This window comes from Pteronotus mesoamericanus, unplaced genomic scaffold (genome assembly GCF_021234165.1).
Source record: "Pteronotus mesoamericanus isolate MK-2021 breed Mesoamerican mustached bat unplaced genomic scaffold, CSHL_Meso_final contig_181, whole genome shotgun sequence".
Classification (NCBI taxonomy): domain Eukaryota; kingdom Metazoa; phylum Chordata; class Mammalia; order Chiroptera; family Mormoopidae; genus Pteronotus; species Pteronotus mesoamericanus.
The window spans coordinates 3,341,524-3,357,178 of NW_026555077.1; the positions used below are offsets into that span (position 1 = coordinate 3,341,524).

At 33.8% G+C, this 15,655-nt stretch overlaps 1 protein-coding gene across 1 annotated transcript in view; it reads left to right on the plus strand.

Moving 5' to 3' along the window:
* MSH4 (mutS homolog 4) overlaps window positions 1-15,655 on the plus strand; it is a 73,010-nt gene that overhangs the window by 3,947 nt on the left and 53,408 nt on the right. The window contains exons 2-6 of the mRNA XM_054566821.1: window positions 1,307-1,489; window positions 9,121-9,281; window positions 10,769-10,879; window positions 14,260-14,375; window positions 15,260-15,433. Of these exons, the coding sequence (XP_054422796.1) occupies window positions 1,307-1,489; window positions 9,121-9,281; window positions 10,769-10,879; window positions 14,260-14,375; window positions 15,260-15,433 (745 nt within the window). The remainder of the gene's footprint in view (window positions 1-1,306; window positions 1,490-9,120; window positions 9,282-10,768; window positions 10,880-14,259; window positions 14,376-15,259; window positions 15,434-15,655) is intronic.

Sequence of the window (15,655 nt, forward strand, 5' to 3'; positions counted from 1 at the left end):
TTCTGATTTAATGTAAATAGGAACGTTTTAAGTAGCTGCTATATTGAATAATGCAGGTATAGACATAAGAATGGTTTTTGCATTTTTAAAAAAGATTTATTTTCCAAGAGAGGGGAAGGGAGGGGAAAAGAGGGAGAGAAATACCAATGTGAGAGAGAAACATCAATTAACTGCCTCTCGCTTATCTCCAAACAGGGACCTGGCCCCCAAACCAGGCATGTGCCCTGACTGAGAATCAAGCCAGTGACCTTTTGGTTCACAGGCTGGTGCTCAATCCACTGAGCCACATCAACCTGGGCAGTTTTTGCATTTTTAAAGGACTGAAACAGTAAAAGAAGAGTAATATTTTGTGATGTGAAAATTACATGAAATTCAGATTTCAGTGTCTACATATAAAGTTCAATTGAAGTAACAGCTGTGCTCAGTTACATATTGTGTATGGCTGCTTTCCTGCTATAGTGTCAGAGTTGAGTAATTGTGATAGATTGGATGGCCCACATAGCCTAAAATATTCACCATCTGGTCCTTTACTAAAAAGTTAGTACTGTGGTACATGGTGTCGAAGAGTTAGCACTGGGTATGAAGGCTTAAGAGTTGTCTGGAAATAGATATTAATAGAAACTGAGATAATAGATGAGATGCCCAGAGAAAATGTGTACTGTTGATTTGTGAGGGGCGGTGAGAAAGTATTGAACCCTGGGAAACCCACAGGTTAGAGGCAGACAGAGGAAAAGGTCCTGGCAAAGGAAACTAATAAGTGATTTAAGGAGAATCAAGATAGAGAGTTGTCATGAAAATAAAAGGGAGTATGAGAAAAGAGCCCCATTATTTTTTTTAAAAGACACTATGCTAGGCTGTTTTCGTACATTCTTTTAACTTTTATGACAACCCTGTAAAATAGGTAATATCTCATACCAACAGTATAAGTAAAAAAGCAGTTGAATTCAAGTGAATCTAATACTTCATACACTTAACATGGGAGGAGAGAATTTCAATGCCGGAGTCAACAGAGGAAAGGCAGTCTCCTAAGTAAACACACCTGATGTATTTCAAGATTAGGAGGTAATTTACAATTTTAGCAAGAGTAGTCTTAGTGAACTTGTAGGCAAAAGCCATATAAACAAGCACTTTTCCTTATGTTTTAGTACAAGATTATCAATAATGTCATTTGTCATAATTTGTTACATTTAAAAAATCATTAACATGAAATTTTATAGAAAGTGAACATGATATAAATTATAGGGATTAATACATAATTGCATAATTCTGAATCTTTAAGAATTGATACTTAATTTTTTGAATTTAGGTTCATACTTTGGAAACAAAAGATCTTATGCAGAAAACACGTTTGCATCAAATTTTACTTTTGGTACAAGCTCCTCTTCTGCACGAGACAATAATTATCTTCAAACACTAAAAACTCCATTGTCTGCTGGAAATCCCCAGAGATCAGGTTATAAAAGTTGGACACCGCAAATGGGATATTCAGGTAAAATGAGCAGAATATTGACCTAGATGACTTTTTGAAATTTTAAAAGTTTTTAAATTATAAATTAGGATGGTTAAATTCATTTGAACTGTTTTGAAACTGATATGAGTGATTGAAAAAAAATATATCAGTTTGTCCATATCTGTAATTTGAGACAAGGTTAATAAGGCTATGTAGTTTCTGATAGTTTGTTAATAAATACAGGTCTACATTATTTTAACCATTCTGCCAAAAAAAAGCACAAGAAAGAAAGAGATGCCCCTTTTATACATAATGTTTGTTTAAATCTAAAAGCCGATTCTGGTTTTAAAAAATACTTAAATTTTAGCTTTTATCTAAATCTACTAGATTTTCTTAAGGGGAAAATGAGTGAACTAGGTCTTAATGTGTAAGCATTCTCTAAGGTTCATACAGTAGGATTTCTTGGTTACAGAGTATGTGAATGCATACGTTTACAAGATAATGACAAATTGTTTTTCTGAGTGGTTCTACCAGCTACATTCTTACTAGCAATGTATGAAAGTTCTTGTTATTCTACATCCTTTTCAGCATTTGGTATTGTCGCATTTCTTAATATTTATCAGTTTAGCAGTTGTAAAATACTACCTGTAGTCTTAATTTGCATTTTTCTTGTTATAAATGAGGTTGATTATCTTTTTGTGCACTTTTGGTCATAGCTTTCATTTTTTGTGTAATGACTGTTTATGTCCTTTGCCCATTTTTCTTCAGGCTTATTTTTCTGGATTTGTGAAAATTATTTGTATATTCTGAATACTAAATCTTTTGATGATTACATGTATATAGCTTCTGTAAGTTTGTAGCTTGTCTTTCTCCTTTCTTTTTGATGTCCTTTGATGAAAAGAAATTCGTAATTTTTTAGTAAATGTTCTGTATCTGCTTGAAAAGAATGTGTTTTTTCACAATTATGTCATACGTATATTTCTACTGGGTAATTTTAAAAATTGTGTTGGTTAAGTTTACATCACTACTGACTTTTTAATAGAGATATGTTAAAATCTCCCATTATGATTATGAGCTTATCTATTTCTCTTGTAGTTCTTGTTTTGTTTTTTAGTATTTTGAAGTTATTTTAGTAGGAATATAAAAATTTAGTACTGTTATATCTTGTTATCAAATGGCTTTCTTCACCTCTAGATACACTTTTTACCTTGAAGTTTAGAGCAACTCCTCTTCTGTTTGTTAGTGCTTCTGTAGTGTGTATTTTTCTATTTTTTTACTTCCTTACTTTTATATAGGCAAATGGCTTCAAAGAAAAACTGGCTACTTTTGCTGGGCTTTCCTATCTGGATTCTTATATTTTCTGGATATAGGCCCAGAAATTCCTCAGTATCTTCCTGCTCTTTAATATTTTTTAAAAGGTAAATTAAAAGTATCAGTGTGACATGGTGAAATTTTTTAACAGCTTTATTAAGATATAATAAGCATACAATAAACTGCACATTTAAAGTGTATAATTCAATATGTCCTGGCATATAAACAGGGCATTCCTGAAACTCTTTAACGCTTTTAAGAAGTTTTTTTGTATGTTTTTATGTATTTTTGTTATGTTTGTGTTTGGTATGATTTTTGCATGTATGTTTGTATAGTTACATTTTGTGTAAGAGTTTGTTGTTTTCATCAAGAGAATGGTTTTAAATAACTTTGTCTGCCATTACCAGAAGCAGATATCAGAATTATTCATTTTAATAGAGTCAAATTTGTCAATATTTTCTTTTGTGATTACTGCCCTGTATGTATTGATTAGGAGCTTTATCTGTGTCTCAGGACAGAAAAATATCTGCCTATATTTTCTTCCAAGAATTTTGAAGTTTTGCATTTTACATTTAAGTTTTTAATGTACCTATAATTGAGTTTTGTTTATAATGCAAGGTAAGAAGTCAATTTCATTTTATTTTTCTCATAGAGATAATGTTTATTTCTTTAATATCCTTTCTTCACTGACTTGGAATGCCACCTTTGTTTGTCATGTATCATAGACCCAAATATGTATGCTTCTGTTTCTGCCTCTCTTAACTTCCATGAGTCATTATGTCTGCTTCTGCCAATATCACACTGTCTTTAGCTTTATATTACATCTTGATATCTACGAGGGCAGCCCTCCCATCCTGTCCTCCACTGACCATTTTTACTCCTTCAGGAGAGTCTGGATTTTTCTTGTCCCTTTGCTATTCCATGTAGATTTTAGGTCACAAACAACACATTGAAATATTAATTGAAATGGTATTTGTACTGAATTGATAGATCCTTATAGGGATTATGAAAATATTATTTCATCCATGAGCATGGGATACCTGTCCACGTAGGCTTTATTTAATGTTTGTCCGTAAAGTTTTATAATTTTCTACATGATTTTATATATGTTTGCTAAACTTATTTCTATGTTTCTGTTACTGTTTTAAAATTATATTTTATTGATTATACTATTACAATTGTCCTGATTTTTCCCCTTTTGCTGTCTTCCACCCAGCACCCCTACTCCCTCAGGCAATACCCACACCATTGTTCATGTCATGGGGCATGTGTATAAAAGTTCTTTGGCTACTCCATTTCCTATACTGTACTTTACATCCACATGATTATTATATAACTACCTATTTGTACTTAATCTCCTCGCCTGTTCATCCATTCCCCCATAGCCCACTCCCACCTGGCAACCATCAAAATGCTCTCTGTATCCATGATTCTGTCTCTGTTCTTGTTTGCTTAGTTTGTTTTTTAGATTCAGTTGTTGATAGATATGTGTTAATTGCCATTTATTGTTCATAGTTTTGATCTTTCTCTTAAATAAGTCCCTTTAATATTTCATATAATAATAGATTGGTAATGATGAGCTTCTTTACTCTTTTCTTGTCTGGGAAGCCTTTCGATTCTAAATGATAGCTTTGCAGGGTAGAGCAATTTTGGCTGTAGATTCCTGCTTTTCATGACGTTGAATATTTCTTGCCAATCCCTTCTAGCCTGCAAAGTTTCTTTGAAGAAATCAGCTGACAGTCTTATGAGAACTTCCCTGTAGGTAACTAAGTATTTTTCTCTTGCTGCTTTTAAGAATCCCTATTTATCTGTAACCTTTGGCATTTTAATGATGATGTGTCTTGGAATGGGCTTCTTTGCATCCATCTTATTTGGAACTGTCTGTGCTTCGTGGACTTATATGTCTATTTCCTTCACCAGATTAGGGAAGTTTTCTTTCATTATTTTTTCAAATAGATTTCCAATTTCTTGCTCTTTCCCTTTTCCTCTGGCACCCCTATGATGTGAATGTTGGATCTCTTGAAGTTGTCCCAGAGGCTGCTTATAGTTTCCTCATTTTTTTGGATTCTTTTTTCCTCTTGTTCTTTTTGTTGATTTTTATGGTCAGTGACTGTATTAATTTCCTAGGGTTGCCATAATAACATACCACTGACTTGGTGGCATAAACAAAAATTTACTTTCTCACAGTTCTAGAGGCTAGAAGTTCAAGGTCAGGATATCAGCAGATTCCTTTCATTCTGAGGCCTCTCTCTTTGGCTTGAAAATGGTGGGTAAGTCATTCTATGAATTCATAGATGGTGATGCTTGTGAAAGCATTGTGGGCAAATAAGGGAAATCTGAATCTAGAACATGTGTTTGTTCTAGAGAGGGCATACATCTTCCCCCTCTGTGATGGAAGAAATCCAGTGTAATGAATCTGAGGTGATGGGCTGTCTCCTTGGGGAGTGGTGCTTTGGGGGACATTTAATGTTGCTCTCTAATGTTGGCAGATTAGGTACTCAGCAGTGTGATTAACCAGGTCAGCTTTAGTAAGAATAAGTTCATACTGAGCTCATGCATAGACACCATCCTTGTCACCATGGCCACTTTGTTCATGGGTCTATTGAGGAAGTACTGGGGTAGCTGAGAAAAGAGCCCACTGAAAGAGGCCCCCCTTTCTTCCTGTGTGCTCTTCACACTGTTCTCCGGAGTCTGTATCCCTTTGTCTCTCCCCTAGGCCCCTGTCTCTCCTCCTTCCTCTCTCTCCCAGTTACATTCTGTATTAAGTCTTTTAAACCTTCTTGATTAGCCTTGGTGGTATGCAAAATAACCCTCTTTGAATATAAGGAATGAAGCTATCCTGTTACTGACATGCAAGATGACTCTCAATGGCCCTGCTCAAGGTTCCCAAGGCAGCCCGCCCTGGGGTGGGGAGAATATATTTTTTCTTGGACACCCCATTTACTGGACCTTGTTACAAATACCCTTTGGCGGGCCCTGGCTGTGCCCCGTTATAGTAGGAGACTGCTATTTTTTTTTCTTTCTGGATCTTCCTCTGATCATGTCAGATGTTGACCCTGTCTGCCCTTAGGCAGTCTGTTCGAGCCTTCCAGGAACCCACTGTCTGTGGCTGTCTCCTTCAGCTGTCAATCTAGTCACTGCGCTCAGCAGTCCAGCTTAGAGACACCACAGGGCAGGGCACAGTTCCTCTTGGGGGCGGGGTTATTGGGTCTTCTCACGTTGCTACCACTCAGGGGAGTGGTCTGCCTGAGCCAGATGGCTGCTGCCATTTGAGGGATGCATCAGCACTGGGATCTCGGTGTCTACTCTCTCAGTTCTCTCCTCAAAGATTCCCCAGTCTCTCCTCTGGCGTCTCTAGCCCACTCTGCCCCCACCTTTGCTAAAGCCCAGGGTAAATGGCTGTAAATAAAAATTTAAGCATTGGCTTTTTAAACGGCTCTTTGCATCTCCAGCCCCCTGTCTCTGGCAGAGAGCAACCCTGCCGTTTTTTACAAGCTGGCTGTTATCTGTGTACTTTTTTGGGCTCTGATGCTGTAGGCCAGAGATTCCTGCTTATGGTTTAGACCCCGCTCTTCTCAGGGGGATCTAACTGGCCATTTCAATATCCTTCTGGTGCTGCTGCCTGTGGGTGCCCTACCCGCCTTCTCAAGTCTCTACTGCACTCCTTACCAGTTAGGTTTGCTAAAACTGATTCTTCTGTCTCTGAGATTATAAGGCTCCTCTCGCTATCATTCAGTTGTTCCAGGTGATTTCTCCACAATTTAGTTGTAATTCCAGGTTGGTCCTGGGAGGAGGTCAGTGTGACTTCCACTCACTCCTCTACCACCTTGATCCCTCAAATATATTTTTAAAAAATATTTTATTTACTTACTTTTAGAGAGAGGGAGAGGGAGGGGAATTAGGAAGGAGAGAGAGAGAGAGAGAAACATCGATTGGTTGCCTCTCATGGGGTCCCCCACTGGGGACCAGGAAGTGAACTGGTGATCTGTCACCCTGTAGGATGATGCCCAACCCACAGAACCACACCAGTCAGGGGAGCATATCAAATATCTTAATGAAGGAGAAGTTTCTTAGAAGAAAGGCAATATAAGAAATTATAAAGAAAAATATTGTCTATACAAAGTAAAAATCTTTGAAATACTAAAAAATTAAGATTAGTAGCAACTATAAATTATTCTGATTAAGTTACAAAATATGCATAAAAACAGACTGAAAACATTAAGACCTAATAAAAATTGTAGCCCTGACCCATTATCTCAGTTAGTTAGAGCGTCATCCCGATATGCCAAGGTTGCAGGTTCGATCTCCAATCAGGGCTCATGCAAGGAGCAACCAGTGAATGCATAAATAAGTGGAACAACAAATCGATGTTTCTCTCTCTTTCTTCTTTCCTCCCTTCCTCTCTCTAAAGTCAATCAATAAAACATTAAAAAGAACTGACATAGTAAAAATTGTATTAAAAGAATATAAACATCTCAAAAGAAAATATAGAAAACAAATGGATATGTTAAGTTATATTCAATTTTTATAGTCACTTTTAAAAGTACAAATTTAAGCACCAGTCTATTAAATTAGCCAATAATAATAATAGCAATACATTTTAGTAGTAATTTTTGGTAAGGATACTGTAAAATTTGTTTTTCTCATACTGCTTATGGAATTAAAAATTTGTGTAATTCTGAGAAGAAACTTGGTAATATATACATGAGATCCTTAGATAATGGTAGTTTTCTGGGCACACAATGCAATATACAGGATGTATCATAGGATTGTACACTTAAAACCTGTGTAATTTTATTAATTAGTGTCACTCGAATAAATTCAATACAAAAAAAAATCTTGTTTTTCTGTTATTTGACTTTTAAGGATCCACTTTAAGGAAATAATAAGAGACTCAGAAAAAAGCTTTATGCACAAGGATATTCATTCTACAGGGTTGGGCAAAAGTAGTTCACAATTGTTTGTGTGGAAAACAATACAATAATTAATAAATAATAATACAAGAATAAACTTGTGTTTCATACACTCACAGCTGTAAACCTACTTTTGCAACATTGTATATTATTGTTTATAACAGAAATAACACTAAATGTTCTTCTAGAAGTTTAAAGAAATGTCTGCTGAGAGTACTGAAATTTCCACTGAAACTTGATATTATTTTACAGTGACAAATAGGAAGGTCATATTCTATTGCAGAACTTAACCTGACTCCTATAGATTAATGTAAACTCAATCACAATGTATAGCATGGCTTTCATGGCAGAAATAATTGTGAAATCTAGACACCATAGATTTTTACATGAATTCTTAATTTGATTATTGACTAAGATAGCATAAATGTGTAAGTAATTTTGTATACATATTAGTAGAAGACTAGAAAAGAAAAAAACGAATCTAGGTCAGGGAGGGGAAAGAGGTATAAAGAGGGATGTATTGAAATTTTGACAAGGAAATAAAAGGTAATTTTACTTCTTTGAAAATAAAATTTCAGATATTTTTAGTGTGACAATTTTATCCATTAATAATGCTCTCTATTTAAATAGTTTCATATATTTTTCAAACCCTTTTATATTATTGCATTCTTACAACTTTGTGTAATAGGTTTTGTATTTTCAGTTACAAATGAAGAAATGGTAGTTTTAGAAAGATTAAACAGTTTACCTCTTTATAAAGCACATATCTCAAAATCAGTTATACCCATATATGTTGTGGTTAAGAGTGCCAGGTCTGGAACCAGGCTTCCTGGGTGCAAATTCTGACTCTGCTAGTTCCATCTGTGCCTCAGTGTCCTTATAAGTAAGTGGAGAAAATAATGAATGATGTTTGTGATAGAATTGTTGTGACAATTAAATGAGTTAATCCAATTAGAGAACTTAGAACTTTTTGGCACATTAAGAATAAAATATCCACCATTACACATATATCTTGTAATTGAAGTTTATAGTTATATATTTTATACCTGAGTTAGGTAGGGCAGTTATTCTATTATATGTTGAGATTGATGATTATTTATTATGAAATACTTTGTTCAAATTCACGTATCTTTTAAATGATTTTTAAATAATCTAGGTTTTTTGATCCCAAATTCAGTGTTTGTTTTATGGCTGCATTTAAATAAAATGTAAAATAAGATAATGTGTAAATTTGTTATTTCTGAATGTGAATGAAGTTTTGGCAGAATACTTTGAAAATTAGTATTTTTTATTTGAATATGAAAAGTTATTTATTTATGACTAAAAAGAGATTATTTTCTTGAATATTAATAGCCATATCCTATACTTGATGCTTTGAGATCTTATGAGAAAAAAGTAGAAATTATTATTATAAATGTTTATATATTAAAAAAATTTTTTTAGCAGCTACGTCCTCATCTGCAGTTTCTGCACATTCCGCATCAGTTGTTGTAGCTGTTGTAGAAGGGAGAGGACTTGCCAGAGGTGAAATAGGAATGGCAAGTATCGATTTAAAAAGCCCACAAGTTATATTATCTCAGTTTGCAGACAACACAACATATACAAAGGTAAGTATTAATAATCCTAGAAAATGATTGACCTAGCCAGAATTTCAAGTTAGTACTGTCCTAATTAGTATACTTTTTGGCAAAATATAGGTTATTCAATATTGTACTAATATTATTCTGAATTAAAATAAAATTGTTTAACACCTGATATTTTAAAGTATATTTAGTCCTAAAAATGGTGTTTTGCTGTTATTTAAGCATTCCAAATTACTTATATTTTAGTTTCTAAAATTACCTTTAAATTATAATTCCTAGTTTTATTCCAAAGATAATATATGTAATAATGCTGTCTCCACAGTGTTATTTCCGCTGAGCTGTATTTGAATATTATTTTTGAGATTTAAGTGAAACAGGTCTCTTAGATCAGTCATAATTTAATCTCTTCTTGCCTTTACTTCCTGTTACTCATTAAGTGGGGTCACTGGTCTGTTGTTATGGGAATTTGTGTGACTTATCAGGTAGAGGTGGCCTATTCCTACTCTTTATATTCTAAAAAGTTATTTGACCCAATTACTATTATTTAAAAAGATGATAATACTATTTTATTTATAGTGGGGTTTTTAATTCCTTTCACTAGTTCTCCTTTATGATTTCCTAGTATATAGGCTTCCTTTTCCTACCTAATAAACTTCTTAATATACCTAACAACTTAACTAATGTTAGTATTGCATATTACCCTCATCTCTGAGTATTTCAGATTTTAATGCAATTTAAAAAGAATAGGAAGCAAGTTTTTATATAAAAGTAATTTTAGTCAAATTGATGAAGAATTTTTGTGTCTAGAGTAGTGCTAAGAAATGCACCTTATATTGTGAAAAGCATACAGCAAATGTTTCTCATATCCGATTTTTTTACTTTTTAACTTCTAAGCTGTACCAGTAAGATTATATCGATTGTATCACCGTGGTTATACTCTGTTTTTTTTTATTTTTAAAAATGTATTTATTTTTAGGTAGAGGAGAAGGGAGGGAGAAAGAGAGGGAGAGAAACATCAATGTGTGGTTGCCCCTCATGTACCCCTACTGGGGACCTGGCCCACAACCCAGGTGCGTGCCCTGACCAGGATTCAAACTGGCTGCCCTTTGGTTCACAGACAGGTCCTCAATCCACTGAGCCACACCAGCCAGGGCATGTTTTTCATAGAGATGGGTAAAATGTTGATTAGAATAATTTATTTAAAAAAATATCTTATTTTAGGAGTACATATTTGAAAAATTAAAATTAATTTTTTGGTTTAGAGCTGTTACAAACTATTGTAAGTAAAATATAGCCTATGTTTATGATAATATTTTATATTTATAATTGTATAGGATATATGTTTAATATACAATCATTAGAAATACATTTTAGTTGAAATATATGACTGTTGTAATTTTATATATTTATGAAAATATTTTAAGTACTCCTCTCTCAAAATATATGAAACTTCTTTGTTTTAGAGAATCCTAAGTTTACTTCTAAGAAATTGATTATTCAAATGATTTTAGGTGATCACTAAACTCAAAATTTTATCACCTCTGGAAATAATAATGTCAAATACTGCTTGTGTTGTGGGGAATTCAACAAAGTTGTTTACTCTGATCACAGAGAATTTCAAGGTAAGTGGTTTTATTCTCAATAGTAACATTTGAGATCTTTACTTAAAACCAAGTACTTCTTTGGTTGGTGCGGCTCAGTGGATTGAGCACTGGCCTACAAACTAAAAGGTCACCAGTTCAATTCCTGGTTCCTCTCACATATTGATGTTTCTCTCCCTTCCTTCCCTGTCCTCCCCCTAACCCCTACTCTAAAAATAAATAAATAAAACCTTTTAAAAAAATCCAATACTTCGAGTAACTCTATAGGGTAGGACAAAAGTAGGTTTACAGTTGTGAGTATGTAAGACACAAAGTTTATTCTTATATTATTATTTATTAATTACTATTATCCATACAAACAACTGTAAACCTGCTTTTGCTTCACCCTAAAGTATGCACTTAATACAAATTCTAATCTAACTATTTATATATAATAAAAATGACAGGGAATCCACTTATTTGATTTTATACCTTTGATCTACTTTAAATAAAAAGAAAAATATTTTAGATAACAAGGAGGTTTCTTGGAGTATACAGGAGGCAGACCCTCAGAGAAAGCATGGATTTCCTTAGGTCTGGCTTCCTGGAAACTAGTTATTAAGCTGGCAGACCTGTTGAAATCGAAGTTCTTGTTCTTTAGGGAATAGCAGCTATCAGCAAATACTTTTCCTTTAAAGAATTTGATCTATATTACAGAATTGTTTCAGCTTCCCCTGGTAGTATGTATTGTCTCACAATTAGCCTGCTACTTTAGCCTCCAGCTGTGGGACTATGACAGGTAAGTGCTTTGGAACCTTATCCAACCAGTGCACTTCCCCTCAGTAAGGCCATTTCCACCATGTATTGTAGTTTATTTCATCCCTCTAGCAAATCTCTTTTTGTGTGTGTGTGTGGAAAGGGGTCTGTTTTTCTGAACCAAGTAGGCAGCATTACAGTTGGAATAATTCCTGATGAGTGCAAATTATTTTTACAATATACTATATTTTGTTTTATTTTGTTATATTATGTTATGTTTTTAGACTCATCTTTAACACTTTTGGAACCAAGCTAAGATTTAGGGTTCAATGAGTTCTTTATTGTTCTTAATATACAGAATGTGCAGTCATGTAAGATTTTTTTTCTGATGGTCTTAGAGATCCTATGTAGTAGCTCTGCCATCTTTGACTCATTGCCAAAAATGGTCCCTCTTGTAAATCTGTTGTCTCCATTAGACAATTCCCTTTATCTGTTGTTTCTTTCATTCATTATTTCTAACTTCTTTCCATCACCCTTATTAATGCATACCTCTCCAACTTCCATTATTTATTTTTTTGATTAAGCATTCTAAGTTTTTGGTTATAAATAACCAACTTAAACTACCTTAAGTAAAAAAGGAAATATATTGGCTTATATAAATGGGAAACCAAATATTTGCATAGATGCTATCCATAGTGTCATCCCCACCAACATCTTTTTTTTTTTAATCTGCTGATAGGTTACCTCTATGAGGTTTAAGAAGATTGCCGATAGTTCCAGGCTAACTTGTGTTGGCTAAACCAACTCAGAGAAAAAAAGAACTTTTTTCTTCTTGCATCTGTATATGAATTCCCGGGAAGAACCCTGGCTGGTTCTGCTTTGTTCATATTGTCACATGTTAGGCTAAACACTATTTCTGGGGATAGAGACAGTATTAGTTGATTAGATGATTAGTTGATTAACTCATGTACTTATTGTTGTGGGGCACAGAGTTCTATAGTTAGTAGTCTTACCACAACCATGTGCAATGTGGGATAGATGAATCCTCCAAAGGCAAAAGTAACAGATATTCACTATACTTGAGGTATAAGGCAGTAAAGCATAGTGCTTAAGGATAGAGGAGTTGGACTGTTCCGGTTACAAATACTGATTTTTAAGAGACTTTATGCGAGTCATCTTACCCTCTTTGAGCTTCAGGTTTTCTCATCAGTAAAAAAGGGACAATAACAGTAACTGTCTCCTAGAGAACTGATATTTTATAGAGGGCTTTAATAAATGGCCTCATCAATAAGATTACATTTGGGCAAGGTCCTGAATGGAATGAGGTAGCGAACCATGGAAATATTTGGGGGTAAAAGTATTACAAGTAGAGGGAAAAAATCAATGTTATTATTGTTATTACCATAATTACCTTTATTAAATCAGAAGCAATATGAAATTGAAGGAACATTGACTTTGTAAGTCAAAGATTCTAAATTCAAGTTTTATTTTTGATACATATCAACTGTATACTTGACTTTTCAGAATTTTACTTATATGGAAATTGTAGTTAATAAGATGACATATGTCATAAGATTATTATCTTCACAATGACAGCTGTTAAAACATTCTTGGCACATAATAAATTACCTGCCTGTTTATGATTTTTCCCAGCCTTATAGATTTTTAACAGTCCAATGTTGGATTACCTGCCTTACCTATTTTCATTCAAAGTAGTATACCTTTTGCTCTACAACTTTATGCTGTTTTTTTCTCTTTGCAAAAAAGATTCCATTATTGACTTCATTTTATTTTATTTTATTTTTGATTTTTAGATTTTATTTATTTACTTTTAGAGGAGTGGAAAGGAGGGAGAGAGAGGGAGAGAAACATCAACATGATTGAGTCTCTGCCTGCAACCCAGGCATGTGTCCTGACTGGGAATCGAACCACAGACCTCTTGGTTCGCAGGCCAGTACTCAGTCCACTGAGCCACATCAGCCAGGGCATGTTTTATTTATTTATTTTTAGAGAGAGGGGAAAGGGGAGAGAAAAAGAGGGAGAGACACATTGATGTGCGAAAAATACATCAATCAGTTGCCTTTTGCTTGCTGCCAACTGGGGACCTGGCAGGCAACCTGGGCATGTGCCCTGACTGGGAATTGAACCAGCAACCTTTTGGTTCTCAGGCTGGCACTCAATCCACTGAGACACACCAGCCAGGGCTGCTTTTCATTATTTTGAATAAATTAAATTCACCTCATGTAGACATCACTTAATAGATTTGACAGGTGGAATTGATGTTTTCATCTTAGTCAACTAGCACATTATAAGGATCTACAGTATGTCAGGCTGATTGTAAAACTTGTGTGATGATGTGGCTATAGAATAAAATTACTAGAAGGAAAAGATTCTTATGTTTATTTTTTATTATGCTTCCTAACATACTCAGTTAAATTTCGTGTGAATATGCTCTAACAAGAGTTACAGGCTATACTATAATTCACTTAGCAAGACAGTTAATCATTCATATTTTTTTTGTAAATAAGAAAACTTTTCATTTAATTATGGAAAACATTAAAAATAAACTTTATATAATATTTAAGCTATGTACAGACATGTGTGTACAAACCAGTTTTGGGTAAGTGCATGAAACAAAATTTATTTTGAAATTAAAATTTTTTCAGAATGTAAATTTCACTACTGTCCAAAGAAAATACTTCAATGAAACAAAAGGACTGGAGTACATTGAACAGTTATGCATAGCGGAATTCAGCACTGTTCTGATGGAAGTTCAGTCCAAGTAAGTTATAATCCAAGGAAAGTCATAAATGTATAATGTGAGTTCCACAAGGGCAAGATATTTTGTCTGATTTGTTCTCTCCTATATTCCTACCACTTAGAAAAGTGCCTGGCTTATAATACAACTGAGTAATTATTGCAACAGTGAAATAAACAGTAAAATTAACTAAAGCTCAAGATATACCTTGATAACTTAATTTATAGAGAATTTCTCCACATTAGTCACAATCTATTGCCCTAATGGTTGCTGCTCACTTTACTGTGGAGCGAACTGCTCAAGTAGATAATAGTAAACTAGAAATGTGAGGGCACAGAAGTTAAATATAGTTAAAGTTTTGTTCTGTTACTTCATACCTTTACTGCTAAAAGATTCAGCATGTGACCGTGAATGATGTTTTTGAAAAGGGTATTTCTTAGAACAAGCCAAATAGATACTTCTTTGAGCCAGTTTGGACTACTTGTTTACTTGTTAATCACAGTGACTATCTTCACTGATATTATAATCTACTTTCCTATACCTTGGGACCTCCTGACTTACCTTTAAAATTCAGTCTTTCAACATTATTTGAATGCTTAGAATGGCACATCAAAAACTGACACAAATTACCATTGAATATTGACTTCTAACACATGGTTTATTGGCATCTAATATCCATTAAGTGTCAGACTCCAAAAATTGTCCATTTTTAATCAAGTTTTATGTTTTGGAGGTAATTTACATAGTTTTCAAAAATCAGTAACACTTAGTGTATTTTCTTTGAATTTGAGTGGTGTTATGCAAATATTTCTAATTTTCCTAATATCAAGGTGAAATACATTTTTCACTTCATAGCAAATTTTTTTGTTCTCAGGATTTATAGTAATGTATCATTGTTCATCTTACAGGTATTACTGCCTTGCAGCTGTTGCAGCTTTATTAAAATATGTTGAATTTATTCAAAATTCAGTTTATGCACCAAAATCTCTGAAGATTTGTTTTCAAGGCAGTGAACAGACAGCCATGATAGATTCATCATCAGCCCAAAACCTTGAATTACTAATTAATAGTCAAGATTGTAGGTAAGATCACCCATTTTTTCTTATAAAATATATCAGTATATTTTATTATGTCATGTTTTTTATGAATAGTTACTTTACATTTTTAAAAATTGATAGATGGGGAATGATTACAGTTGTTACTGAACTGTTCAGATGTCTCACCAAAATCAGGTATTAAAAAGATACTTGTGGAAATAGCATAACCATCCTGGTGGAGTGAGAGAACTCCATTGTTTCTCCCCT